Genomic DNA, 13,433 nt, shown 5'->3' with positions numbered 1-13,433 from the left:
CAGATGTGTCTTCAGTCTAGGTTTAGACTGATTGTTTCTGGAGAAAGCATAGAATGAGACAATATTTAATTTTAGATGCATATTTGGTGCTAAACTTTTTTTTCTCAATGAGACTACTTTGCTTTTTCTGTCCCCTTTATTTGGTGGGTTTTCACCAGTTGATGTGGAATAATACTGCCAGGTTTCACAGACAAAGCTTGAGCCTAGCCCCATTCTAAACAACCCTGTATCACACGAAATACGTTCTGGGGAAACTATTTTGCAAATCGCAATTACGTTACATGCCAACATATAAGCAGTGCTATTACGTTGCTCCTTAACCTAATATAAGCAGTGCTATTACGTTGCTCCTTAACCTAATATAAGCAGTGCTATTACGTTGGTCCTTAACCTAATATAGCCAATCTATTGCAGTGCTATTACGTTTGTCCTGAACATAATACATCCAAAGCAGGTTTCTTTTCACACGTAGCAGCTAATGCTGTTCATTTTGTTTTAATTATTTACTTACTTTTTTCTCATTGGGCTACAAAATATTATCTATTCCAGGGCGTGTCAAATGGCGGCACTCAGATAATTTTTATCCGGCCCTCCAACTGGTTTTTGATGTTTAAAACCCCTTGCAATCTGATATCAAAGTCCCCGCAAAGGTTTAGCGCGTTCAGCGGTGAGTTTAACAACGCACGTGATCATTCAGCGGTGAGTTTAACAACGCACGTGATCATTCAGCGGTGAGTTTAACAACGCAACGTGACACGGGCACGTTTATTTCGTTATTTTCGTGATATCAGCACGTTTTTTAAACTAATGTATTTCAATGGGAAGCATCTTTCGTGATCACAGCACGATTATTTCTGCCTATCGGGCTGCAGCAGAGAAGCTGTTTAATCAACATTTATTCACGAGATCTTATCATGGTTTATGTATTTATTTTAATTATATTATTTCTGTCTTATTGCCAGGGAAGCTGGATTGCTTTGCTGTTATTTGATATTTATAAAAGTATATTTTATCAGTAGGAAATCGCGCTGAAGAAGTCTCATTCCGAACACATCGCGATATTTGGCATCAGTTCACGTGTGCCAGATGTTGGTAAGTAGTCGTAAATACGCTGTCCTAATAATGTTTGATATAATGTATTTTCTGTTTGTCGAAATTAATCAGATTAGCTCAAGTTCAGTCACTGCATTATATCTGGCTTTGAGTTTCATTGCTTTCTATGAAAATGGTTTATATGGTGATTAAGCACTGTCTGTCACGTGATATGCTATATGCCTAGAGTAGACCTTCAGTCAGTTAATCATATTCATATCAGGTTTTTAAGTAGTACAATTACAAATTTGTATGTGTAGTAGAAGTAGGCCTATAGTAAAACTAACACCATGCTTTTACCACAGTAACATTAGTTTTACTGTGATAAGTGTAGTAAAAAGACAGTAATCACACAACTTACCATGCTTTTACCACACTATTGGTAGTTTTAAAGTGGGAATTTTTGTAAATGCACAGTAACCACAACACTAACCATGCTTTTACCTCAGTAACCTCAGTTTTACTGTGATGGGTGTAGTAAAGGACAGCAATCACAAAACTTACCATGCTTTTACCTCAGTATTGGTAGTTTTAAAGTGATAATTGTTGTAAATTATGCATATTAACCACAACACCTTCCATGCTTTTAATGCTTAATAATGCAACATCCAATATTTGTAAGGAAAATCTGTACTTTTTCCTTTAAATAATCCTATATTATGCATAATGATATTTTTTTCTCTCTTTTTTCAGCTGAAAAGACCAAAAGGGCCTTTCCGACTCAGTCAGCCCATTATTTTTGAGGACAAGTAAACGGAGGAGACGGCGGACAGCTGCAAAGGCAAATATTCGCAATGGTATGTATGTGTTGGTTTTAACCCTAAATCAAACATTTTATCAAGCATTTGTTGTTTCTTAAACCTGTTCTTACAAAACCCATAGCCCAATCAGTATGAACAGTCTCAAAGTCTTAATAATTCACAAGATTTAACAAGTTGTCAAATTCGTACGATACTAGTACATATTTGTATACTCGTACATAATCCTGCAGCATTTACTCCTAGTGCTGTCATTGGCTACTTCCCTGTACATATTTATTGCGATATTTGTATCGCAAATATAAAAAAAAAACAGTTGCGCCCCTTCTTGAAAAGTAGTCTGATGTCCCACACACTGTCAGAAAGTTTATATTAATTGCATTGTATTCATTAAAATTATTACAAATTGGTCCCTGTCTGTTGTGTTCATGTTCCAATGTCCAATGATACATGATGTCTCTCCAAACCTCATAACCTACCTCTGTTTGCAAGAGTGGAAAAGCACTTGTCACATGACATCAGATACTCGATTATTTTGTCGTAATCAGATCAGTTACACTGCTGATAACTGTCCCGTTTGCATGTAAATCATGTTATTTTTAAACGAGTTCATATGATTATTGCTTGCTATTAAAGACATACTTTTATTCATAGAAATGCCCACATATCAGTGAACGACGTATTACATAAACATGCTTTTAACATTTAATTATGCTACACTCTTTACAGAAATATATCCCACAGTTATGGATAAACTCCCAACATCATCATCAAGTCCTGTGCTGGGCACATTGGGCAACAAGTGTCCTCCAACGTATTCGATCCGTGGCCAAGTTCTCCGCATCTTCCCATGGGACACTGACATTCTTCAGCTCTTCGTGAAACATCTGTCTCCATGTCTTCCTTGGTCTTCCCGGTCTCCTGCATCCTCCTGGTGGTGGATGACACTTCATCACTGTCTTTGGGTGTTGTTGTTTGGGCATGTGTCGGATGTGTCCAGCGAGGTGCACCCTTTGCTCTGTCACAGTTTCTGAAAGTCTTCATGTGAAGTCCCACTCCTCCTCAGGATCTCTTTGATATATGCAGAACCAATATTGAAAATAGTGATTTATCTTTTTTCCATATTGTTAAAGCATTGTGTTTTCTCTTTTCAGCTTCATAAACTGTGCTTGATGTCTGCCTAATGCCTTCATCAAAGAAGCGTCAGTGCTCATCAGGTGTTTTCCTAAAGGACATATTCATTGCCATCCATTAGTTCTAGTCATGCAGTGACTTCCTGATGCAATAGACAAATGTATATTTCTGCAAGTGTATATAGCAGGTGTTTGTCCGAACAATTGAAGTGAGAGTGTTCAGGAAAACCTTTAGAAAACAATCAATATTTATGGAAATCTTATTGGTGCTGAAAGAATATTACAGAAATGACATACTGGACATTATTCTGAGTTTGTTACTTTTACATTTAGATGGACTTAATGTCTTACATTTAGCTTCATTAAACCTTTTATTACAGTGGTCACTATAGTAAATGTCCACATCTATGGTATCATTACATCACTACCTGATTAATGTAAATGTAATATACCTGTGGGTGTATTTTATTGAAGCATTTTCTTACTGACGTTTATAATCATTAACTATTTTAAGTTGCCTTTCATTTAGTTACAATAAAAGTGACCAATAATCACAAGGATATAGAATTAAAGTTGAGAATGTAAAATGTTGTGCTTACATTTTTGCCTATTTGTTCTTTAAAGCGAAGAAACAAATATATTTTCACATAACAAAGTTGAATCTCATCTCTTGGTTTGTAAAAATATAACTTCATCATAGCATTTTTTTTAACGTTACTGTATATGTCCCTATAATAGATTGCCCCTGTATCTTATACCTGTATTTTATATATAATTAACTGATTTTTATACTGTTGTGCAGTAGGTTTGGCACTACATTTGTCTTTAAACCGTTTGACATTAAATATTGGAATATGCTTTCAAAATTGTGTGCATTCATTGTGATTTTGTTACATTTATTTGAATATAATTGATATACCTTTGATATACTATACATACACTGTAAATGTTAGAAGCACTTTAGTACATGTAATTATCTTTAATTAAAATACTGCAAAACTACCCCTGCTGTAGGCCATTGCTTAGAAAAAAGTTTCTCTTTCAAATGTGTTTATGAATCAGTCTAATCAAATAAGCACATTTGTGTCATTGATCATGTGATCTCGTTTTTGGATGGTAACCACATAAAGGAGTCTTTTGTTTTTAAATGTGAGTTTTGTAATTTAATTAGAATGAATACATTACAGCTCAAATATTGTTTGGTATTAAATATTAAATATTTAAGGTATCTATCCCTTCAGCCGGAACCAGAAGAGATCTGTCATTATTTTCCATAAATGGGCAAGTAAGTGTGACGCATCTGTTCAGCTGGGTTGTTATTGGCTGTGACTTTATCGCAGAACTCGCTGAGATTGGACTATCGTTTAACTCATATAAAACGGCGCTTCATGTTACAAAGTATGTTTTGGTGTTATTATTGCGTTAGTTATACATAAAGTTAACTATAAAGTGTCTCTATGTTGTGAGAAATTGCTCCTTTACTGAGATCCCCACCCTAACCCTAAGCATGTCTGCACATTTTAATGAACTACAGGACAATGTTTCCTGTTCCATTGATAGAATGACAGAGATATGTGGGTAATGTAGTTTAAAACGTTTAGTAATGAAACAATAAATGTTAAATAAATAATATCTTTAATGGACAACTGGATATCTAAATTTGTTCATTGTGCAAACCTTTATGACATATATGAGGGACAGGCTGAAATTTGATAATTTACTGTGAGCACTTTAAAAATAACCTTTATGCCAGCTTTCCGTATATGTCAGAAAACTTTGCCCAACATTATTTAGTAAACATAGCATAAGCAGTTGTCCTGCCGATTTTCTCTTTGATACACTAACCGGACTGTGAGTTACAGCCATTTGAAATGTGCAGTTTTTTGCTCTTCTGGGGGCCGCTGGGCCCTTGGGGTGGAAGTGCAGTACAATCTACACATATCTACACACACTATTACACAGGGATAATACTCCATTCAGTAAAACAAACAAAAAAAACCCAGTCCCAACATTTCCTTTTCACCCCTTCTGATTGCTGCTTATATGCCTGACATCAGTCATGTCTATGCTTTCATTTTAAATGCAGTAGGCTAGTAGATGTTCTAGAATCTAGAATGATCAACATGGATCATCTTCAATTATGCTTGAAGTGTTTTTATAGCAAGATAGCTACTGCAGCCTCTTGTTATTCACATAGCTTCCCTTTATTTCACTGCAAACTGCTTATACATGCAAGTATGTGCAACTTTTGTTGCACTGTTGTCCCAAATATCATTAACCAGATCTAAATGTGTATGTCCTAAGAAAAAGAATCATGGTAATTCATTATATTGTTTTTAAATTATGAACTAAACTAAAGAAATAAGAAATTAAAATTTCTCAAATATTTGTTTTATTTACTGTACCAAACAGCACTTTCAATACACAATATTCACCATACTTTATTACACAACACTTTATTGGAGGACACAGCATAAAGTTGATAAAGTAGAATAAAGACAATGAGATTCAAGATAAATAAAAATGTGTCTTCAAAAATACATTAACATCATATTAATCCATTCACAGCTGCTGAAGCCAAAAAATGAGTGCCAGAGAATCACATTCAGTCACCTATACAGAAAACAGATTTGATATTATGTTGGAAAATAATGATTCATTATCACAGCTAAACTGGTTTCTTGCTCTTCCCTGTAAATGTCTCTATCATGTTCATGTTGTTCTTCCTCGTCTAAACAGTTTGTTCAGGTGTACCCTGTAGTACAACAGATGAACAGAAGATGTGATCACTGATGTGGTGTAGCTTTTTCTCAACCAGAGGAAGAAGTCTCAACATCCCATTGCCAGGTGTTCTCCAGTTCTCTGAAAGTAAAGCAAAAAACACAAACAATACAAATTAAGTTGTTTAATGGACAGTCAGGTCAGCTTATGGCTACGTTTACACGTGGAAGGCTATTTTCATAAACGGACATTTCACCCCTCTTCGTTTTCAAAAATAACATTGTGCACACGAACCCGTGTATATGCCGTCCAGAGCATGCCAAACCTGTAGGTGGCAGTGTAACGAGAAGCTGAAGCCCATGTTAGCTAGTCAGAATCCCGAAAATAGTCACATACTGTGACGTCAGTTTACATGCAAACGTGCAAACAAAGTTTTCCAAAATCTCCACTTTGGCCCGAGTTCTTAGAAATAATCGTTTTCTGTGATAAAAACTCGGTTTTCGTGTAAATGAGAGGCCAAACCGCAGGGAAATATCTGTGTCTTCACTTCGTGTAAACGGGGCCTATGTTCTGCGATATATTAAGCAGTGATGGGCTACTCTGGCCCTTAGCGTCCACTGTCCTGCAGATTTGGCTCCAACCTCAAACCCTCCTGCCTATTGTCTATAAGTAAAGCTGAAGACTTTCATATGTGCTCAATTAGGGTTGGAGGTAAACTCACAACCTCAAAAAGGAGAACGCAAAAGGGCCAGAGTTGCCCGTTCCTGATTTAAATTTACAAAGCAGCAGTCAGTACTTTAATATACACATTGAAGTATTATATATTATATAAGTATTATATATATATATATATATATATATATATATATATATAATATTTCAGCACATGATATAAGCTAAGTACTGAACAAAAACTGTTTTACCCATATCAACAGCAACCTACTTTAAAAGATCTTTACTTTAAATGGTCTCTTTTGCCTTTGCAAGTGATTTTTTTCAAGACAACAAACTCTTCTGTCACTAGTTTCAAGAGCTTCACTTGGTCAGTGATAACCTGTACAATGTAAAATTGTCAACATCAAATTATGTACTACATATTACAGCATTGTTTCAATACAAGACATACCAATGGACTCGCGCACCTTTCTGTCTTCTTTGGGTACCAGATGTTCCTTCCTCACCCGAAACAAAGGACTTACTCGATTAGCTTGTGTTGATATAAGGACTGGTCTTCCTTCTCTGCTGTAAAACAAGAAAGTCTCCACTTACTCTATGTGCAATTACTATTGTTCTTGAAATATAAGACAGTTATAATTTACCTTACGATTCAGGAGAGAGCATTTGATGAGTAAATACTGATTGAAATATTCTAGAAACTTTACCTGGGAAGGGCTGATCACGGCAAGATCCGCTGCGACTCATTAGTAGCTCTTGTGAGGGTTGGCTCTTAAAAGAGCTGTTGAGTTTGATGTTGTAGAGATCTAAAAAAAAAAAAGGACTACGTAATCCTGCAATACAGAAAGGAAGGTAATTTTATTACATTACATTCAAGCAGTCAGTTATACAACTGTGGGATATATTTCTGTAAAGAGTGTAGCATAATTAAATGTTAAAAGCATGTTTATGTAATACGTTGTTCACTGATATGTGGGCATTTCTATGAATAAAAGTATGTCTTTAATAGCAAGCAATAATCATATGAACTCATTTAAAAATAACATGATTTACATGCAAACGGGACAGTTATCAGCAGTGTAACTGATCTGATTACGACAAAATAATCGAGTATCTGATGTCATGTGACAAGTGCTTTTCCACTCTTGCAAACAGAGGTAGGTTATGAGGTTTGGAGAGACATCATGTATCATTGGACATTGGAACATGAACACAACAGACAGGGACCAATTTGTAATAATTTTAATGAATACAATGCAATTAATATAAACTTTCTGACAGTGTGTGGGACATCAGACTACTTTTCAAGAAGGGGCGCAACTGTTTTTTTTTTTATATTTGCGATACAAATATTGCAATAAATATGTACAGGGAAGTAGCCAATGACAGCACTAGGAGTAAATGCTGCAGGATTATGTACGAGTATACAAATATGTACTAGTATCGTACGAATTTGACAACTTGTTAAATCTTGTGAATTATTAAGACTTTGAGACTGTTCATACTGATTGGGCTATGGGTTTTGTAAGAACAGGTTTAAGAAACAACAAATGCTTGATAAAATGTTTGATTTAGGGTTAAAACCAACACATACATACCATTGCGAATATTTGCCTTTGCAGCTGTCCGCCGTCTCCTCCGTTTACTTGTCCTCAAAAATAATGGGCTGACTGAGTCGGAAAGGCCCTTTTGGTCTTTTCAGCTGAAAAAAGAGAGAAAAAAATATCATTATGCATAATATAGGATTATTTAAAGGAAAAAGTACAGATTTTCCTTACAAATATTGGATTTTGCATTATTAAGCATTAAAAGCATGGAAGGTGTTGTGGTTAATATGCATAATTTACAACAATTATCACTTTAAAACTACCAATACTGAGGTAAAAGCATGGTAAGTTTTGTGATTGCTGTCCTTTACTACACCCATCAGAGTAAAACTGAGGTTACTGAGGTAAAAGCATGGTTAGTGTTGTGGTTACTGTGCATTTACAATAAGTACCACATTAAAACTACCAATAGTGTGGTAAAAGCATGGTAAGTTGTGTGATTACTGTCTTTTTACTACACTTATCACAGTAAAACTAATGTTACTGTGGTAAAAGCATGGTGTTGGTTTTACTGTAGGCCTACATAATTTGTAATTGTACTACTTAAAAACCTGATATGAATATGATTAACTGACTGAAGGTCTACTCTAGGCCTATAGCATATCACGTGACAGACAGTGCTTAATCACCATATAAACCATTTTCATAGAAAGCAATGAAACTCAAAGCCAGATATAATGCAGCGACTGAACTTGAGCTAATCTGATTAATTTCGACAAACAGAAAATACATTATATCAAACATTATTAGGACAGCGTATTTACGACTAACGTTACTTACCAACATCTGGCACACGTGAACTGATGCCAAATATCGCGATGTGTTCGGAATGAGACTTCTTCAGCGCGATTTCCTACTGATAAAATATACTTTTATAAATATCAAATAACAGCAAAGCAATCCAGCTTCCCTGGCAATAAGACAGAAATAATATAATTAAAATAAATACATAAACCATGATAAGATCTCGTGAATAAATGTTGATTAAACAGCTTCTCTGCTGCAGCCCGAAAGGCAGAAATAATCGTGCTGTGATCACGAAAGATGCTTCCCATTGAAATACATTAGTTTAAAAAACGTGCTGATATCACGAAAATAACGAAATAAACGTGCCCGTGTCACGTTGCGTTGTTAAACTCACCGCTGAATGATCACGTGCGTTGTTAAACTCACCGCTGAATGATCACGTGCGTTGTTAAACTCACCGCTGAACGCGCTAAACCTTTGCGGGGACTTTGATATCAGATTGCGAGGGGTTTTAAACATCAAAAACCAGTTGGAGGGCCAGATAAAAATTATCTGAGTGCCGCCATTTGACACGCCCTGGAATAGATAATATTTTGTAGCCCAATGAGAAAAAAGTAAGTAAATAATTAAAACAAAATGAACAGCATTAAAAGAAACCTGCTTTGGATGTATTATGTTCAGGACAAACGTAATAGCACTGCAATAGATTGGCTATATTAGGTTAAGGACAAACGTAATAGCACTGCTTATATTAGGTTAAGGAGCAACGTAATAGCACTGCTTATATGTTGGCATGTAACGTAATTGCGATTTGCAAAATAGTTTCCCCAGAACGTATTTCGTGTGATACAGGGTTGATTCTAAAATGCAGGTTTCAGTTTCAAATGAAAGCAACTTTCACTGACATACATTCAAATATGACAGTGCTATTGTTTTGTCTCAACATGCACCCCAGTAATGTTTTTTTTTGTTCAAGGCATGTTTATAAAAGCTACTTAAATTTCCTAATTGAACTAATAGGCCTAATCCTGGCTTATTCTAAACCCTGTCTGTGAATCCAGTCCTAAGTAAGAGTGTGTTCTGGACAGTCATTCAATCTCAAGAGATAGACATTCAAACTTTAGTTATATGTGATATAACATAAGCTTTTATGCTGATTGATTAATTAATAATTGATCTCATTAATTAGCAGACCCGCCCCAATAATGAGTTAACGAGTCATCCAGGTGGTACAGATTTCTGTTTGGCTTTAAAAGACCTGGTTGTTTTGAAACTTTATCTTACATGCTTATATTGGTCTTCTTAGTGTGTCAGTGTCTGTTATAGAATGGGTTTGAGCAAAATTACTGTTTTGGTGGTTCTTTACCTTCAATTGGTATGGAATGGTGAGTTTTTATTTTATTTTTTGCTTGTAAGTATACTTGTCTGTCTTTTTTTATTTTCATCAATGTGTTTCTCAGTTTTCTGCTCTGCATTTGAAGATGGATCCTTGGATTTCTCCTTTTTTGTTTCTTAATCTAACATCTTCTACATCAGTGATAGGCAACTTCGGTCCTGGAGGGCCACTGTCCTGCCAAGTTTAGCTCCAATCCTAATTAAAGACACCTGAACAAGGCAATCTATGTTTTCAGGATTACTAGATAGATACAAGTAGGTGAGTTGTTATCAGGGCTGAAGCTAAACTCTGCAGGACAGTGGCCCTCCAGGACCAGAGTTGCTTATCCCCGCTCTACATGGTTATTTTGTTATTTTCAAACTTTTTTTTCTCTCTCCTTCTCTGCAGACAATCAAGTCGTTGCATCCAGTTCTAACTCTGTCCATCTGCTGGACACTTTCAGTCAGGATGACACTCAGGGGTCTGGTTCTGTGAACACCACCTTCAGCCAGGATGATGCTCAGGGGTCTAGTTCTGTCAACGCGACCTTCAGCCAAGATAATGCTGAGGGGTCTGATTCTTTCAACGTGACATTCAGCCAGGATGATGCTGTGAACACATCCACCTTCAGCCAGGATGATGCTCAGGGATCGGGTTCTGTCAACGCGACCTTCAGCCAGGATGATGCTGAGGGGTCTGATTCTGTGAACGCCACCTTCAGCCAGGATGATGCTGAGGGGTCTGGCTCTGTGAACACCACCTTCAGCCAGGATGATGCTGAGGGGTCTGGCTCTGTGAACACCACCTTCAGCCAGGATGATGCTGAGGGATCTGGTTCTGTGAACGCCACCTTCAGCCAGGATGATGCTCAGGGATCTGGTTCTGTGAACGCCACCTTCAGCCAGGATGATGCTCAGGGATCTGGTTCTGTGAACGCCACCTTCAGCCAGGATGATGCTCAGGGATCTGGTTCTGTGAACGCCACCTTCAGCCAGGATGATGCTCAGGGATCTGGTTCTGTGAACGCCACCTTCAGCCAGGATGATGCTGAGGGGTCTGGCTCTGTGAACACCACCTTCAGCCAGGATGATGCTCAGGGATCTGGTTCTGTGAACGCCACCTTCAGCCAGGATGATGCTCAGGGATCTGGTTCTGTGAACGCCACCTTCAGCCAGGATGATGCTCAGGGATCTGGTTCTGTGAACGCCACCTTCAGCCAGGATGATGCTCAGGGATCTGGTTCTGTGAACACCACCTTCAGCCAGGATGATGCTCAGGGATCTGGTTCTGTGAACGCCACCTTCAGCCAGGATGATGCTCAGGGATCTGGTTCTGTGAACGCCACCTTCAGCCAGGATGATGCTCAGGGATCTGGTTCTGTGAACGCCACCTTCAGCCAGGATTATGCGGACTATGAGTGGTCTGGTTTTGGGCCACTCATCTACTGACAGATATTGCAATTCTTCCTTGTCTAGTGAGTAATTTAGGAGTCCAAATACCTTTGCAGAAGCAGTTTGAATGAATAGTTTGGCCAATATTAACAAAGGAGGTTTGTGACTAACTGTCAATAAAAGCACATTAAAAGATTATCCATAAGTAGTCTGCTAGTCATGTTTTCATTGATTCAAGTAGTTTCGCTGCGGGTCAAAACAGTCCTCCACAGTTGACCTCCACAGAATGAAGACTCAACAATACAGGCCCGCTGTGTGTTGTTGGGTCTTCATTCAGTGGTATAATGAATATATAAGCTTTTGATTTGTGGGATATAACATCTGCTTGTATGCTGAGTGATTTATTATTTCTCAACTAGCAGATTTGCCCAAATAATGTTTGAGTCATCAAGGTGGTACAACTGGTTTTCAGTTTGGCTTTAAAGGGGTTTTGACATGGATTTGTATTATTATTTTAATATATCACTTCAAGTTCACAGGTTAAACATAACTTTTTTTTTTTTTTTGCACACAAAAGTGGAAACCGATTATTTTTAACCTTCATTCTGACTCTTTGAAATTATCTGGTTTTGAGGGGTGGTTAGTGGTGGGCCGATCGAGGCCTCGTGAAGCAGTTGAAGCAAATGTGCCGTATTATGTCGGGGCTTCGAAACAATCTGACACTTGTCTCAAGGGTGATACCTAGTGGTCACTTGCAGGTGTTGATCTGAAACAACCTTGATAATGAGCCATTAAAAAAAAATCTCTTTTTTTTTTCTCTAATATGTGAAGCTTAGATACTGGAGGCTCCTCACTGTGCATAATGTTATTTTTATTTATCGGTCTATCTTAATCTATATATGTATATATTAATCTATGTATTTATCTATTAATCTATGTATCTGTCTATATATATTTCTATCTATGCATCTATTGACGTGTCACTATATGTATACTCTGTCTGTCTCTAGTCTATTAGTCAATGTGTAAATTTAAATGTAAGCCTAAATATAACTAAACAAATCGCACTATAAATGTCACTATCACCAAAAATCCGCTATTTCAAAATTAAACTCCTCTCACAAAAACCCACGAGATCAAGATGCGTTGATTTCACTTTTATACAGATGTGCGATTGTGTGATCTGTTCCCGACCCTATCAATCAAACGCTGATTCGGCGGACCATGCCACCTGTCGAAACATTTGTGAAACACTCCGAAGCTTCATTTAGCTATAGCCTTCGGATCAGTGTTTCGAAACATCTGTGCTTCGGGATCTTGAAAAGCTTTGGAACATCAGTTTCGCGTCAGCCATCCCTAGGGGTGGTTCCTTTTAGGCTTGTCAGTAAATGGTCAGTTATAATTTGTTAACATCATTGCATAGGAGACAGAAACGATTAACTTGCTATTGCGTGGGTCTCAAGAGTAAGTGTTTTGAAAACATTTACTTTTTTTTTATAATTTGCGATGCAGCTGCTGTCAGATCCAGTATAGTTGGCTGCTTCATCTGTCAACAAAAGTGTATTTGCAAACTCTCTATTACACTGTGCCTTGTATACAAAACAATGCTCTCAACAAACCATAAAATCATCTGTTGCGGTACGGGACAGTTAATCATCCACTTGTTTCCGACGCTGAGATTCTTCTGAAGTCTGTACCAATACGCAAAAAACTGGACGTGTCAAAGCAAAGGTTCTTTCTTTCTTCCATTTGTCTTGTTGTCGACAGACTCAAGTACTGTACTTTGAGTGTCAGAAACTGAACACGTAATTGTATACTGTATCCAGTGTAGACAGCATCAGTGATTATAATGGGTTTTATTTGCATTTACGTGATACTTACATTGTAGGCATATGGCAGCCGTTAAGTGACTGAATGCCAGTGGATGAGGCCTA

At 37.2% G+C, this 13,433-nt stretch overlaps 1 protein-coding gene and 2 long non-coding RNA genes across 8 annotated transcripts; 2 read left to right on the top strand and 1 right to left on the bottom strand.

Moving 5' to 3' along the window:
• The first annotated feature begins 578 nt into the window (after positions 1-578).
• Positions 579-3,859, top strand: LOC306997169. Of its 3 annotated transcripts, none has more exons than XR_013797287.1 (4): positions 579-699; positions 1,017-1,092; positions 1,786-1,889; positions 2,580-3,859. It is a non-coding gene; the product is annotated as an uncharacterized lncRNA (long non-coding RNA). The 3 variants fall into 3 exon arrangements; XR_013797288.1 differs by having other exon boundaries at positions 597-731; XR_013797289.1 differs by lacking the exon at positions 579-699 and having other exon boundaries at positions 859-1,092; positions 2,580-3,857.
• A 1,510-nt stretch (positions 3,860-5,369) lies between these two features.
• LOC306996747 lies at positions 5,370-9,372 on the bottom strand. 4 transcript variants are annotated; one of them, XR_013797168.1, is made up of 6 exons: positions 9,128-9,372; positions 8,767-8,842; positions 7,978-8,081; positions 7,087-7,212; positions 6,831-6,946; positions 5,370-5,845 (listed from the first exon to the last, which is right to left on the bottom strand). It is a non-coding gene; the product is annotated as an uncharacterized lncRNA (long non-coding RNA). The 4 variants fall into 4 exon arrangements; XR_013797165.1 differs by having other exon boundaries at positions 8,767-9,372; XR_013797166.1 differs by having other exon boundaries at positions 6,831-6,943; positions 8,767-9,372.
• A 498-nt stretch (positions 9,373-9,870) lies between these two features.
• On the top strand, positions 9,871-11,907 carry LOC306996738 (uncharacterized protein). The gene is made up of 2 exons (XM_079609572.1): positions 9,871-10,118; positions 10,517-11,907. The coding sequence occupies exons 1-2, from the start codon at positions 10,061-10,063 to the stop codon at positions 11,554-11,556; spliced, it is 1,098 nt and encodes a 365-aa protein (XP_079465698.1). The 5' UTR covers positions 9,871-10,060; the 3' UTR covers positions 11,557-11,907.
• The last annotated feature ends 1,526 nt before the right edge of the window (positions 11,908-13,433 follow it).

This window comes from Phoxinus phoxinus (assembly GCF_949152265.1).
Source record: "Phoxinus phoxinus genome assembly, chromosome: 1".
NCBI lineage: Eukaryota > Metazoa > Chordata > Actinopteri > Cypriniformes > Leuciscidae > Phoxinus > Phoxinus phoxinus.
Note: the sequence above shows the minus strand (reverse complement) of the source record. Positions and strands in the feature narration are given on the sequence as shown.